General features: G+C 42.4%; 1 protein-coding gene across 1 annotated transcript in view; it reads right to left on the reverse strand.

The window, feature by feature from the left end:
* The window catches only part of LOC134934643 (rap guanine nucleotide exchange factor 6-like), a 349,143-nt gene extending 347,271 nt beyond the window's left edge, over nucleotides 1–1,872 (reverse strand). Inside the window, exon 1 of the mRNA XM_063930028.1 lies at nucleotides 1,211–1,872. Within this exon, the coding sequence (XP_063786098.1) occupies nucleotides 1,211–1,264 (54 nt within the window). The 5' untranslated portion in view covers nucleotides 1,265–1,872. The remainder of the gene's footprint in view (nucleotides 1–1,210) is intronic.
* Between the last annotated feature and the right edge of the window lie 13,716 nt (nucleotides 1,873–15,588).

Genomic DNA, 15,588 nt, shown 5'->3' on the forward strand with positions numbered 1-15,588 from the left:
CAGTTCCCAATGGGATTGTATACTGCTATGAACATCTGACCAGTTCCTATTGGGATTGTATTCTGGTATGAACATCTGACCAGTTCCTATTGGGATTGTATTCTGGATGAACATCTGACCTAAACTGCAATCTGCCACATTGATCAATTATTTCTCAGTATTTATATTAGTCCTCCTGTATTTGCTATTTAGCTCTTTATATGCTAAAGAGTATTCATACTTAATTAATAATTATTGTTGTTTGCTTATGAATTCCGGCACACACATCATATATTCTTATCATTTTGTTTGGCACTTGCTTTAGGTAAAGTTAGAGATATGTTTATTTAATATTTTATAGATACACATTTCCCAGGTGCATTCATTCATTCATTCATTCATTCATTCATTCATTCATTCATTCATTCATTCATTCATTCATTCATTCCATGTCTTTTAGCTGCCCTGCAGCTTAGTGTACTTAGCTAATAGTTTCCATAGAACTCCATTCTATTATAATAAGCATTAACACTTGCTACAGGTATAGACAAAATGTGTGTGAGCCAGTGCGCAGTGAAGTCAATGCTTGTGAAGAGGTGTCTTTGTTCCAGTCCACGTGCTTACATCATTTTTAGGGCTATTGAAACATGCATTTAGGCTTTGAGAATGGATGGTAAACACGTCAAAACACTGATGTACACAAGGCCTGAAGAGACAATGTTGCAGTCCACTTTTTGACTTATTTTTATAGCTGTCAATAGAAACAAATCGTTTTGTCTCTTAAAAAAAACTGTTTATTACATTTATTACACTAATTTCTGTAATCTGCATAATCTGTCATCGATATTATATTAATAGAAGGGGATAATGCACTAATGATTGAGATGAAATACAGGTCATAACTCATGATCTTCATAGGTATTACAATATCCATCTTCGGCATACAATAACAATACAACTGCTGGCAGGCTAAGACGATTTTAAAGTTGTGTACGCATTAAAAAAACATACCTAATCATGTTGCATAAAGAACACTTCTAGCTGTTAACACCTTAGATGGAGTGTTATATTGGACAAGCGTAATAAAGTTAAAAACTAAATAACATTGAAAAATACCTAGCAGCACAATGTATCTAATGTATAACAATATTTATGCAAATCTGGTAGAGATGGATTATCAAAGTACAATGCTATCCAGAGACATTAAAATAATGAAACAAAGGAATCTTACTTTTGATACCCATGGTTGGAGACAATTACTATAGCATCTGACGAGGAATGCCATTTCCTAGACAGGGAATGTGGTCTCCTATCCGTAGTCACAAATGCTACGAGGATGCTGAATGAAATTTTGCAGAATTAATTCCAATCTGTAACTCCTCTGGACTGGGCTTTTCAAATAGGAAATGTTTAGATGCACACTCTTTAGCAGCACATGTGTAATACTGCCGCAGTTGTACGGTGCATACAATGACTTTAATTCCCTGATTGCAAACATCCAATCTTCATTATGTTTCAGGTTTCCTCTTTACATGTTTCTGTAGGAGAAATGCAATGTTGCACTTTCTGATGTGAATTCTGACCAGATATCTTGTTCTGTTCTTCCAACATGAAGTGTCTGTTTCTTCCCTTTATCTGTCTCTCCTTTGGGTGTGGATTCTTAAAATGATGCTGCAATAATAAAAATAAAAATATATGCAGTGGATTATTATATATATATTTTTTTTAAAAAAAGAGCTGACTTCCAGATGATTCTATTTTAAATTATAAAATAAGTGCTCGGTGCTTTTAAAAATACTCTTTTCAGAACATCAATGAAAGAGAAAGCTGAAGTCTACAGTCTACTACTATCTCTTTCTGTGCTAGCAGTTCCCTAAGGATAAGCCTGATCGATTGGATGAACACAGCAAGATGAAATATCTGCTGGGGAGGGGAGAGTGGGAGGAGAAGGGAGCTAAAAGGATGACATCACCTGTATAGAAAGCGTTGAGTAGCTGCATTAGATCAATTGGCTATGGGAAGATTCAGCCAGCAGAGCATTATTATCGACCTAGACGCACATGCAACAAGACACTGAAAGCATCATCAAGATCAGTGATCACAAGTCTGCATTATTTCAGCAGCTTTTGTAAAACCATACACAATGATATGATACTGAAAACTGATTATATAATGACAGAAAGAAAACTGTTTTCAGACAAATGATGATTGCCCTTTTGTACATAGTGCAACAAAACATGTATGTACAGTATGTATGTTATTGCTTAGAATGGTGTCATATTAAATACATCTAAAAATAAAAACACTTGATAGTGCACAAGCACACCAGTACAGCATTGCAGGGGTAACAGTTAAAAGCAAATGGTAGAAATACTAAACTATAACATAGTCATTTGAATTGGGGAGTAATACAGTGTGGCCATGCCCCTTTTTTTGGCACACACACATTCCCTATTTCAAATATGGGGGGGGGGGGGGGGGGGTGCGCCAGTCCATTACTTTGCCAGGGGTGCTCGGATCCCTAGATACACCTCTGGCTGTTTGCTCTGTTTACTTGTGTTCATTGCTAATTAATGGAGTTTCCACTGTTAACAATACTACCACCCCTCTCACACATATACGGTACCTACACCTCAGATTGAAGTGCTTATCCACTATAATATGTCCAATGCATTGGTCTCCAGAGCCACTTTTCCTGTCACCAGTGGATTACCAATACATTTTACGGTCACTTTTGTAAACAGTATCTTTATTAGTTAATCTGACAACAAAGGTGCAGTACAGGCACTTTTACACATACATCAGTCTATTCTAGCAGTAAATGGACATGCTCTAGGTCCTCTGAACACACGCTTAATCTGTATTGAATCCTCAAGGATAAATATTGAAATTGAGATGAACAGTTAAATATTGGTGCTATCTCATGTGTAAATTGTACAGGGAATATGATGCATCCTGTTACATACATATACACTGTGGGACTCCAGAAAGTCAAAGGTTTACGTTATGTAATTTAAATAATTCAAACTGTGATTCTCACTGGAAAATGGGACAGGAATTAAAATGATGACCTTATTGACAAAACTTCCTCATCATGTCAATTCTCACCCAAATATGCTTAAAAAAATAGGCCCATGAACAAACTGCAACAATACAAGATGTTTATGTTTAACTACTACATAATTTACACATTTAACAAAAAGTATTTATCTGTCTCTGTGCTATTAATTAGCAGCTTACTGTATCTTGTAAAGCTAACTGAAGGTTTGACATATGAATGAGCCAGCAGAATTAACATTTACATTTTCCTTATTTGCATATGTTACCCTTGATGAAAGTTTCCCAGAGCATGTTATCGCCACATGCAATAGATCTAAAAATAAAACAAAAACAATTTCAGCCTTCACATTTCTATATATTAACTGCTCTGTCGGCTTTTGGCTAGGGGTCAGATGAAATGTGTCCTACAAACTTTTAGGGGAAATTTACTAAAGCTGGGTACACACAGTAGACAATATACTGGACGATTTGCCTATTTCCAATGGATCGGAACGTCAAATCGTTCAAATCGCCGCGTGTGTATGCACTAAGCACACTCCCGCTGCATCGTCTGTCGCGCGGTCAGATTGTCTCTACAGATGGATCCACAGTTATCTTGGCTAGCTTGCTGCGCCTAGGCACTACATGGTTTATTAACATAAACCCTTCATCTATTGTTCTGAGCTGCAATACAATACAGAGAACAATACAGCAGGGGATTAAGTCATTACAGGAGGGGATTAAGTCCGACTGCCCAGTCTCAGTTAATCCTATTAAAGGTCAAGATAAACATGGACCCATCTGTATATGTCATTTGCGGTGCCATGCATAGTAATGAAGGATGGAACGATGGATCGTTCAGTTGTTCATTACAGCTTTCAGTGTGTACATGACAGCTTATGCATTGTTACATCGCCCGTCACGTCGGCTGGGTACACACATCATGTAATGTGTAACCGGCATAAGAATTGTGTTTAGTAGTGGTTTCACCCCCAAACCATTGCATGTGCATACAGCCAGTAATGTGGGCTGTTTACAAATGGCAGAACTGTGCAGAGGATTTGTGAGAACGGTCAAGATAAATGACATTAGCTATCGGAGGACAAGCTCTGGAAAAATGAGTGAAGAATTATTGGAACTGTGATACTAAATAATTTTGCCTTACTTAGTAGACCCCCATAATCTGAATTTAGTAGCATTGGAACTTCTACTATTCAGCTATCTGATATATGTCACTGTTTGTCACTATTCTGCACACCCACTGCTTTGTCTAGGATTTGTTTTGATAGTCTGTGAGTTATCTTTTCTCTAGTTATTCCTATTCATGCTAGCATGTACATGCTTAGCCAATGTCTGCCAGTGTTCATACCTCCTTGCCTGGCATTGTTAAGCTGCAGCTATTTCCTATCCTATACGTCTGTGACACTTATTTTGTAGATACCAGCACCAGGCTACAACATTTTGGGTTGTGACACCATAGCAAGGAAACCCTAGCATGTATTCTACCTGCCATAATGTCCACCATCAATAGTCCATTCAAAACAGAAATGACTACCTTAGTGGCATCGGGACTAATGAAAGCACTAGGACCCCTCGCACATTTGCTGTTTGGCAGGTGTAAATTAATGAAATGGTTAAAAATGACATTCATTTTTGTTTTGTTTTGTTTGTTTCTTCATGGATAATTACATGCCCCAGGAAGCCCTGTCATGCACTCATTGTTAGGTATATTGGTAGCTGAACTTAAGAAGCATGCTGGCATTTGTAAGTGTTGTGGGGGTTTTCTTCTGGATTTTCTTTTTTTTTTTTTTGATGTGGAAGGAGAGCAATTGTCCTAGGCTATTCTGCTCTATGTCTAAAGGGATATGGATAGTTGAATGTGGAAAGCTTTGCACTATAGGGGAGCCCCACACTGCAGGTTTCCCTGCTATAGTGCCACAAATGCTGACTGCAGAGGTGTAGCTAGGCGCTATGGTGCCCGGAGCAAGGGTATATTTTCGCGCCCCCCTCCCCTGTACTGAATTTGGGGCCTAGTCAATATGTGGTGGCATTTTACATTTGAAAAGAAACACTATTTAAAAATTATAAATTGGTGACGGCCAGTTCTAGACCTTGTGGAGCTCAGAGCGAAGGTTTCCTTTGGGTACCCCCCATATTTAAAATAGGGTCAGTGTGTGCCGAAGGCTTGCAACAACAATATAGTGGCATGGCAGTACGGACAGTGCAATGGTTAGCATTACTGCCTCACGGCACCGAGGTCATGGGATCGATTCCCGCCATGGCCCTAACTGTGTGGAGTTTGTATATTCTTCCCGTGCTTACGTGGGTTTCCTCCGGTTTCCTCCCACAATACAAAAATATACTAGTAGGGTAATTGGCTCCAACAGAAATTAAACCTGTTATGTTTGTGTATGGTAAGGAATATACATTGTAAGCTCATGGAGCAGGGACTGATGTGAATGTGTGTACATGTGGTAAAGATTGTAAGCTACCATGGGGCAGGGACTGATGTGAATGGCAAAATATTCTCTGTAAAGCGCTGCGGAATATATGTGAGCTATATAAATAACTGGTAATAATAAATAAATAATGGCTTAACACTGGGAAGCTGCGTGGCCACAGAACAGTACCAATTCACATTACACCACACAGTAGTGTCCATTATTCACATAACACCACACAGTAGTACACATTATGCCACACAACAGAGACCCTTATACACCTTATACCACACAGTAGAGCACCTTATACACGTTACACTATGGTTGAGACCAGAGGCATCGAAATTGGTATGGCAAGGGGGAAGCTTGCACAACCCCAAACATGAGGGGTGCCGGCCAATGTACACAGGAAGAGCAATGTGTGGTCAGTTGAAAGACAGCACACCACAACCTACATGCAGCGCAGAGACCAAGCAACGCTCCCCCAACTCCCAGCAGAGCAGTGCCGCGATTCACAGTTGTTTAGGGGGCATGGCCTAATGCTGAGGAGTGCCTGTCTCCATGAGAGACCTGTGACTGTGCTGCTGTGTAATCAGGTACAGTAGTGTCTCTCCCGTTAGCTCCACTCCCTCTCTCTCTCTAACACCCTCTCTCCTCTTGCTCCTCTCTCTCTCCATAACACTCTCTCTCCTCCTGCTCCTCTCTCTCTCTCGCTCTCTCTCTCCCTAACACTCTCTCTCCTCTTGCTCCTCTCTCCTCTCTCTCTCCCTAACACTCTCTCTCCTCTTGCTCCTCTCTCTCCCTAACACTGTCTCTCTCTCTCACCCTGACACTTTGACTCTCTCCCTCTTTCTTTACCTGACACTCTCAGGTAAGGGAGGGGGGAAGGGGGGGGGGGGGTGGCAGGTGGCAGCGCGCCCTCTAACTTTTTGGGGGCCCGGAGCTCGTGCTCCACTGGAGCCACCCTCGCTACACCCCTGGCTGCCTGTCATAGCAAAGTGCTGAAAGTGGATTTCTCTGGGGGGATTCCACTCTTTTATTCAAGTTTTGCAGCCACAAGACTGTATATAGATGCTAGTGTTGCTCATACATTTGGGGAGGAGAGGGAGCATTCTGGCATTTTTTAATTCATTAATTATATATATTTTTTTCCGTATGAATGAAAACCCCAGTCATCATCCTCAAGTTGATAGAGATGATGGATGTCTCTTTTCCGCATGACATGCATAAAGCAAATCATATACTTTAAGGGCATCAAATGATTTATGCATGTCTATCTACAGCATACACATTTTACACAGTATGGAGAGCTGTACATATCTTACTGTAAATTTCATCCAACTCTACATGAGCAGGGCTATAACTAGGTATGTGCAGACTGTGCCACCACACATAGCACTGTAGGGTAGGGGGTGCTGCTGGCAGCACTTGTCAGTTATTGGTTTTAATTACTTTCACTTGTAGCTTCTCCCCTTTTTGAAGCCCAGTATCTCCTGACTGCCCCTGTCTCCTACCTCCACCCCTTCCTTTGCTAATACCTATACAACATTCATGAACTTAGCTTGAGAGCTCTTTGAAATTCAGTCACATTGTCCTTTATTACATTTCAAGATGCTGGCATACTCAGGATTCAAACCTATCGCCTGTGGTATTGCAGTCAGACACTCTATTCATGAGATCTCTGACACTGCATAGAAAGCTAGATAATTTTAACTATTTAAAGCTTACCTTGTACTTAATGAAAAGATGATAAGCATTGCAGGTGAACAGATCTATGTAGTGTGTGGCTGCAAGGGATTGGATTTGTGCTGCACACTACATAGATCTGCTGAACTGCAATGCTGATTTGTTTTTGTTTTTTACAAAGTTTAAATAGCTCCATATGCTGTAGTTAGAAATCTCAGTTTTTATGCAGGATCAAAGAGCTCAACAAGTAAGGTGTTAGACTGGAATGCAACAGGTTGTGGGTTTGAATCCTGGGTAAGGCAGTATATTAAAATGTTCTATTTAATAAGGGCTTGATAACTGAATAACAGTGAGCTCTCAAATTAAGTGTATGAGTGTGGTATAAAGAGGGTTTGTATCCAAATTTTGTCATGCCCCTTCCCCACAATGGCATGCGCCTTATGACCCTATTGGCCTATTGGAAAAATAAAAATAATGGGGGGGGGGGGGGGGGTTGCAATTCTCTTTTTGACAAAGGGTACCAAAAAGTGTAGGTATGGGTCTGACCCACTGATGCATGTCATAAACGAGGTTTCATTAAATATATACTTAGATTTTTTTTATTTCTTTTTTTAGCAATGAAGACGTTCCATTTTAAGGAATGTAGCGTTTGCTGTTTTGCTTCAGAATTATGCCCAAATCTTGTGGGTGTCCTGCTTATCATTGACATGGGAATCACATTTCATATTTATCAAAGAAAATAGAAATAGTGCTCATTATACACCCAATATTTCTATATTTTGTCACTAACAGAAAATGTAAATAAAATCACAGTAAAGTATCCCCCAAATGGCTTAAAATAAAAAATAAATATTTTTTCTTTTGGCTGCAATTGGCCAGAATATATCCTTTTCAATCTGCACTGAATTTATATAGTACCTAAGGGCAATTTTTCTACAAACCATTAGTAAAATAAATTTTACTACTGATTTTTTTTTAAACAAATTTTCTATATTGGACAGTACTTCTGAAGTCATGTGTAAAGTGTTTTTACTAATCAACGTAAAATGATTACCCTGATTATTTAGGACACAGATATTCCACTACAGGATTATTGTATCATTTTAAATGGAAAGCACCTGCTGTGTTTCACCCTAACATACAGTATTATTTACACACTGTCTATATGTTTTCATTCCTCCCCCTTCCTCTACATACTCACATTAAATATTACTCTGCACCATGCCAGCAAACTAATTTACACAGCAGAGTGCTGCAAACAAATTATTTAGAAGCCTTTCATAAGCGATATGAAAATATGGTGCACCTTAGGGAAAAGGGAGGATGAGCCATGGAGGCCGGCTTCGCAGCAAGAGTGATGTAAGCTTCTAAATTTAGACTCCTCAGCAGTGAACAATAAAAGCCAGACTACTGTATGCTTCTCCTGAGTCTCTGCTAGATTGTAAACCTTCCTCTGTGTTGTCATTATGGAACGTAAAAGGTCAAGCAATGTTTGACATTTACAGACTATTATTACAGATAGTCCCCTACAGTATGAAAGTAAACACATTTGTCCTGAGAGTTACAAGTGCAAGTAAAGATAATCTATTTATCAAGTAATTTCTATAACACACACATATTCAGCAGCGCTTTACAGAGTATTTCAGTCATTCATACCATCTGGGCCTAAGTGGAGTTTACAATCTATATTCCTTGTTAGTTGTTACATAAACACACAAGCATATGCAAAGTTGTATTCATCTTGCAATGTAATGGCTGCTAAGTGGGTACTGGGCACCTATTAGTTGTCATCAACATCATTAGACTTCACTAGGTGCAAAAGACATGTCTCTGTTCAGGTGTATTTATGCTTATGTCAGCCTCTGCAAACCAAGCATAAGAGCAGATGCAATGCAGACCCTCCAACATGACTCGCCCCACTAGGTACAAAATGCTCTGTTCCTGGACTTCCCTCTTAATTTATGATTTCCATCACCTGTGTTGAACTAGTTAAATGATAAGAAAGCTGTTTCTTCACAGGTGATGGCAATAATAAATTAAGAAGGAAGTCCAGAAACAGAGCATTTTGTACCTAGTGGGGCGGGTCATGTTGGAGGGTATGGCAATGTAGATGCATACAGTCTTGCATTGCACACATTTCCTGAGCAAACGCACAATGAATTCATGCAATATACACTGGGCAAACGGGTGTACAATCAGCTATGTCTCTGCCCCATTATTTCTGTTCCTGCATCCACACAACAGAGGAAATAAGACAGCACTGAATAATATGTGACATAATTCTATAATATACTATATATCAGTGGTTCTCAAACTCGGTCCTCAGGACCTCACACGGTGCATGTTTTGTAGGTAACCCAGCAAGTGCACAGGTGTATTAATTACTCACTGACACATTTTCAAAGGTCCACAGGTGGAGCTAATTATGTCACTTGTGATTCTGCGAGGAGACCTGCAAAACATGCACTGTGTGGGGTCCTGAGGGCCGAGTATGAGAACCTGTGCTATATATAGTATAAGCTATGTATACTTTACATACTACTTTCGGTAAAAAAAGGATATTGAGCAATTTCACAACCAAATAAATAGTACGTGGCCAAAGGCCACAGGTCTCGGAGGTGACTTCTGTTCATACTTGCCTACCTGACCCTCTCCATGAGGGAGAAAATGCTCTGTTCCTGGACTTTCCTGGTCATGACTGATTGCCATCACCAGTGGTGAAACACCTTTCTTATCAATTAACCATCTCACCACAGGTGATGGCAATCATACATTACCAGGAAAGTCCAGGAACAGAGCATTTTCTCCCTCATGGAGAGGGGCAGGTAGGCAAGTATGGTTCTGTTATTAATAATAATGACACTCTTTGCTTCTCTAATTTTTTTCTATTGAGGTTGCTTAGAGCAGAATCTCTTGGTAAAAGATGGAATCCTTCAGGGATTGGCTTGGGGCAGTGGCAGAACTACCGGCGGTACATCTAGTGCATTGCATCGGAGTCTGCGGCAATGAAATGCCCGAAAACCAAGGACATTAACTAATAATTAGTCAGTCAGTCACTATGGGCCCATATCGAAGGAAGAGGCGGCCCTTCTTTAGAGTACAGCTTCTGTAGGACCAGGCCCGTCCCCTTCTTCCCCTCTGCACTGCAGCCCTCCCTCGCCTTTACAATGCCGTCCTCTATCTTAATCTGATCCCTTATGTTCGGAGGACCAGGCAACTCTGTTAGGAGCTGGTAAGTTTATGTGGAGGAAGGCACTGGGATGTTCTAATGTTGTTGCGGAGAGTGTAGTATACAAAAGTGATGTAGTGCAGTTTATAAGGATATGTAGTGATGTAATTCAGCACCAGTGGCGGAACTACCGCCAGTGCAAGCAGTGCCTTGCACTGGGGCCCGCCACTGTCAAGGGGCCCAAAGCTAGCACGGCATGTATTGAGTCAAACTGACTCATTACATGCCTCTATGTGCTGCGGGCCACCGCCGCCACCCGAGGAGAGGAGCAGCAGGGACGCAGCGGCCACGAGGGGGGGGGGGATGGGAAGGAGGAGGAGGGAGCCGCAGCCAGAGCCAGCACTTCCATTAGGCAGCTGCCTATGGGCGCTGAGGCCGGATGGGGCAGACCACTGTGATTGCCTGTGAGAAAAATAACGGGCCGGGGGGGGGAGGAAACAATTGCCAAACGCTTGCCTCACCAGGTCCGCTGGCTTCATGATCTGCAGCTCCCGAACGGGTGTCCCTCCAGCTGCTGCCCCCCGCCCCGTGAATAAGAGCCATCCCCGAAACGGAGCTCCACTCACCTGTTTCTGGATGCACCATCTTGAAGTCCCTACCTCCTGCTGCCTCCCGGCTCCCTGTTCTGCAGGTAACATCACTGGAGTCCGAGGGGTGAACAGGTTGAGCGCCACTACGTGAGGGACTGGGGCTACAAAGGAGACTGCGGGCGGCCCTCCTGATGCTGTTTCCTGTCTGAATGGATAATGGTCCCCTACTCCTGCAGCATACAATCTTATATCCTTGTACTGGCCCCTATTATACTGTACATTATGTTTTGGGACTGACTCTCTCTGCATCAACGGGACTCCCTCCTCTGCAGCAATATAGGTGCCCTCTCTGTAAGCTCAGGACCTTTTCCTTCACTAGAGCTGAGTTTGGATTTGTGGATTTGAAGTGTTCATTTGGGATATATACAGAGGCTGATTGGCCATAGAGTCTACGGGGAAGATTCCCGGTGGGCCGACGCACCTGTGGGGCCTGTTTTGTTTGACGACATGTGGCCCTATTTATAGACATAATGAATAAGATGACAAACAATTTGCATATATGAAAATGACTTTGCCACTTAGCCTGTGATTGCAGATGATCTAGTGTATGCTCTGTCTGCCTGCTTGGCTGACATATAAGATTGAGTGAATAGAGATTGGGATACGGTTGGTGTAATAAGCAAGAAAATATATCTTTCTAAAGAATTATATAGTTTCATAAATTCTAAAGGTGTATCATATAATGTGCTCATAATATTTAATTTTATTTCTTTTTAACTTCCCCTTGATGCTGGACATCCCCACTATCTGGAAAGTCTTGGGGGGAGGGTGCTGCTGCCATGGCCCATGGCTAGACCTTACACCTCTGGTGCTGCCCAAGTGGGGCCACTAGTACAGATTTTTTCCAGGGCTGCTTTTTGTTCCCAATCCGCTCCTGGATATATATATATATATATATATATATATATACACACACACACACACACACACACACACACACACACACACACACACACACAGATAGTGGCATAAGCGGCACTCCCGGTCTTAGCCTATAATGACAGGTCCAGTCCCTGTATAGTGCAACGTTTCAATTTAATTTCAATCGTCGTCAGTATCTATCTATCTATCTATCTATCTATCTATCTATCTATCTATCTATCTATCTATCTATTTGCCGTAATGTGTAAAAAGGGGACGCTGTCTGCCGTTATGTGTAAAAAGGGGGACTGTGCCGTAATGTGTAAAAAAGGCGACACTGTCTGCCGTAATGTGTAAAAATGGGACGCTGTCTGCCGTAATGTGTAAAAAGGGGACGCCGCCTGCCGTAATGTGTAAAAAGAGGACACTGTCTGCCGTTATGTGTAAAAAGGTAACGCTGTCTGCCGTAATGTGTAAAAAGGGGGCGCTATCTGCCGTAATGTGTAAAAAGGGGACGCCGTCTGCCGTAATGTGTAAAAAAGGGGACGCCGTGTGCCGTAATGTGTAAAAACGGGACGCTGTCTGCCGTAATGTGTAAAAGGGGACGCTGTCTGCCGTACTGTGTAAAAAGGGGAATCTGTCCGCCGCAATGCGTTAAATGGGCTCTACCTGGTGTAGTGGTGCTACTGTGCGGCGTAATTTGAATAATGGAAACTACTGTGCACCGTTATATGAATTGGTATTATTTTGTGGCCACACCCCTTCCCCATGAAGCCACGCCCCTATATTTTTTGCGGCTATGGCGCGCACTGCCCCTGTTTTGCATAGGGGGGCTACGATGCCTTTGCACACAGCACTAAAATGTCTAGTTACGGCACTCTTGCTAGGTATCTATTTCCCTGGCCCTGAGCAGGTACCCCTCACCAGATCCTCTCCAGGGGTGAGGGGGTGGACTTAGACGGGATGAGGGAAGGGGGGGCCCGAAGCATTTTGTCGCACCTGGGCCCACCGCTCGCTAGTTCCGCCACTGTTCAGCACATAGGGAGGATGTAGTGCAGTGCATGGGTGGATGAAGTGATGTTGTGCAGTGCATAGCGGGATGTAGTGCAGCGTATATGGGGGTAATATAGTGATGTAGTGCAGTGCATGTGGGTGATGTCAGAGCCGGCCCCAACCAATATGATGCCCTAGGCAAGATTTTGGCTGGTGCCCCCTAGCACCACCGCTGGTTCCGCCCCTGACCTTACACCTCTTTCCCAGCACCATCACCCCTCACCCATAGCAGTCCTTATTTTGGTGTTTGTACCCTCTATACTTTAAATAGGAACAGCTCGCAAATTTGGCGCACAGCCCAAAATGGGGTGTGTTTTTGCTGGCAAGGGGCATGGCCACACAACAGTAACCCCAATTCCAATTACACCACACAGTACTGCAACTTTATTCACATTTAATCATGCAATAGTGTCCATAATTCATATTACATCCCACAGTAGTATCACTTTACCTTATAAACGTTACTCCTCACAGTAGAGCCCCTTATTCACATTACATCACACTGAATTGCTCCTTATTCACATTACACCACACCCTATTGCTCTTTAGTCACAATAGACGACACAGTAGTGCCCTTTCTATATGCAATGCCACATAGTAGAGTACCTTATACACATAATGCCACACATTAGTAATGCATTTATACACATAATTCCACACAGTAATGCCCCTTACACATATGAGACACCTTATTAATGTCCTTATAAACATAATGCGCCTTACACATTATGACACCTTTATTAATGCCCTTTTACACATAATTTCCCTTACATATGCCGCACATTATTAATGCCCTTATACACATAATGACACACACAGTGCAACCTACACATTTGCTGCACATTATTAGTGCCCCTTTACACATAATGACACACATAGTGCCACCTACACATTTGCTGCACATTATTAGTGCCCCTATACACATGACAAATACAGTAGTACCATGTTACACATATGCCGCACATTATTAATGCCCTTATACACATAATGACACACATAGTGCCCCTTACACATATGTTGCACATTATTAATGCATTTTTACATGACACACATAATGCTCCTTACACATATTCTGAACACTACTGCACAACCAACCCACTCACATGCACACAGCACTCACACTGCCACTAACACTGTGACCTCTGACTCTGCTTGGATACAGATGTGTTCTCATAAATCTTGCCTCAATGCTAATGTCGGGCACCTTTTTTTTTAATGAAAATGCATCTTATTTGCATTGCTATCTGGCTAGGATGCACAAGCAGCTTCTACTGATTAAAATGATATGCAGCATGCCTATATACTGTGCGAGACTGTGGCTGTATCTGCATATGAAATGCTACACACAGAATATAGGCATGCCGCATATAATTTTAATCAGCAGAATCTGCTGATGCCCCTAGGCATATCAAATGCCCTAGGCAATTGCCTAGTTTGCCTATGCCTATGGCCGGCTCTGGGTGATGTAGTGATATAGTGAGCATATTGGGGTTGGGCAGATATAGGCCCTCATTCCGAGTTGTTCGCTCGCTGCCGATTTTCTCTATATTGAGATTAGTCGCTTACTGCGCATGCGCAATGTTCGCAGAGTGCATGCGCTTAGTAATTTTACTCAACAGTTAGGTATTTTACTCACGGCATTACGAGGATTTTTCTTCGTTCTGGTGATCGGAGTGTGATTGACAGGAAGTGGGTGTTTCTGGGCGGAAACTGCCCGTTTTATGGGTGTGTGTGAAAAAACGCTGCCGTTTCTGGGAAAAACGCGGGAGTGGCTGGAGAAACGGGGGAGTGCCTGGGCGAACGCTGGGTGTGTTTGTGACGTCAAACCAGGAACGAAACTGACTGAACTGATCGCAGTGGCAGAGTAAGTGTCGAGCTACTCAGAAACTGCTAAGAAATTTCTATTCGCAATTTTGAGAATCTTTCGTTCGTAATTCTGCTAAGCTAAGATTTACTCCCAGTAGGCGGCGGCTTAGCGTGTGCAATGCTGCTAAAAGCAGCTAGCGAGCGAACAACTCGGAATGAGGGCCATAATGCAGTGCACAGGGGAGATGTAGAGCAGCGATAGTGTGGCCAGTAGGGGGATGTAGTGCAGTGTAAAGGGGGATATAATGATGTAGTGCAGCGCAAAAGGGGGATGTAGTTACTTTGTGTAGCATATGGAGGGAATGCAGTATAGTGATGTAGTGCAGTGATGTACTGTTGGAGCGTAATATAGTATATAAGGACAAAGTAGTGCAGTGATGTTGTTTAGTGGGGATGTGGTGAACATGTTGCTGTGGTGGAAGCATGTCACGGATACACTGGGCATTTGGGGAAAAAGTGGGAAAAACACTGCCGTGGAAGGGGCACAGCCACAAGCACTCAATGTATCAACGTACTAACTGCCTCATTTTTCATAAACAGGGGGCAGGTTAAAGGCATGTCAGTGGGAGAGCCCAAAGCATAATTTTTCACCTGGTCCCACCACTCGCTAGTTCCGCCACTGGTTTGGGGAAACCTATTTGGCATAGTATACTGTACATGTGGATGGATTGTGTTCCCTTCCCAATAACTTAAGTACACTGAAGGAAAATAGGATTTTAATTATCTACCGGTAAATCCTTTTCTCATAGTCCGTAGAGGATACTGGGGTCCACATTAGTACCATGGGGGTATAGACGGGTCCACTAGGAGTCATGAGCACTTTAAGAAATCAATAGTGTGCACT

This window comes from Pseudophryne corroboree, chromosome 6 (assembly GCF_028390025.1).
Source record: "Pseudophryne corroboree isolate aPseCor3 chromosome 6, aPseCor3.hap2, whole genome shotgun sequence".
NCBI classification, from domain to species: Eukaryota; Metazoa; Chordata; class Amphibia; order Anura; family Myobatrachidae; genus Pseudophryne; species Pseudophryne corroboree.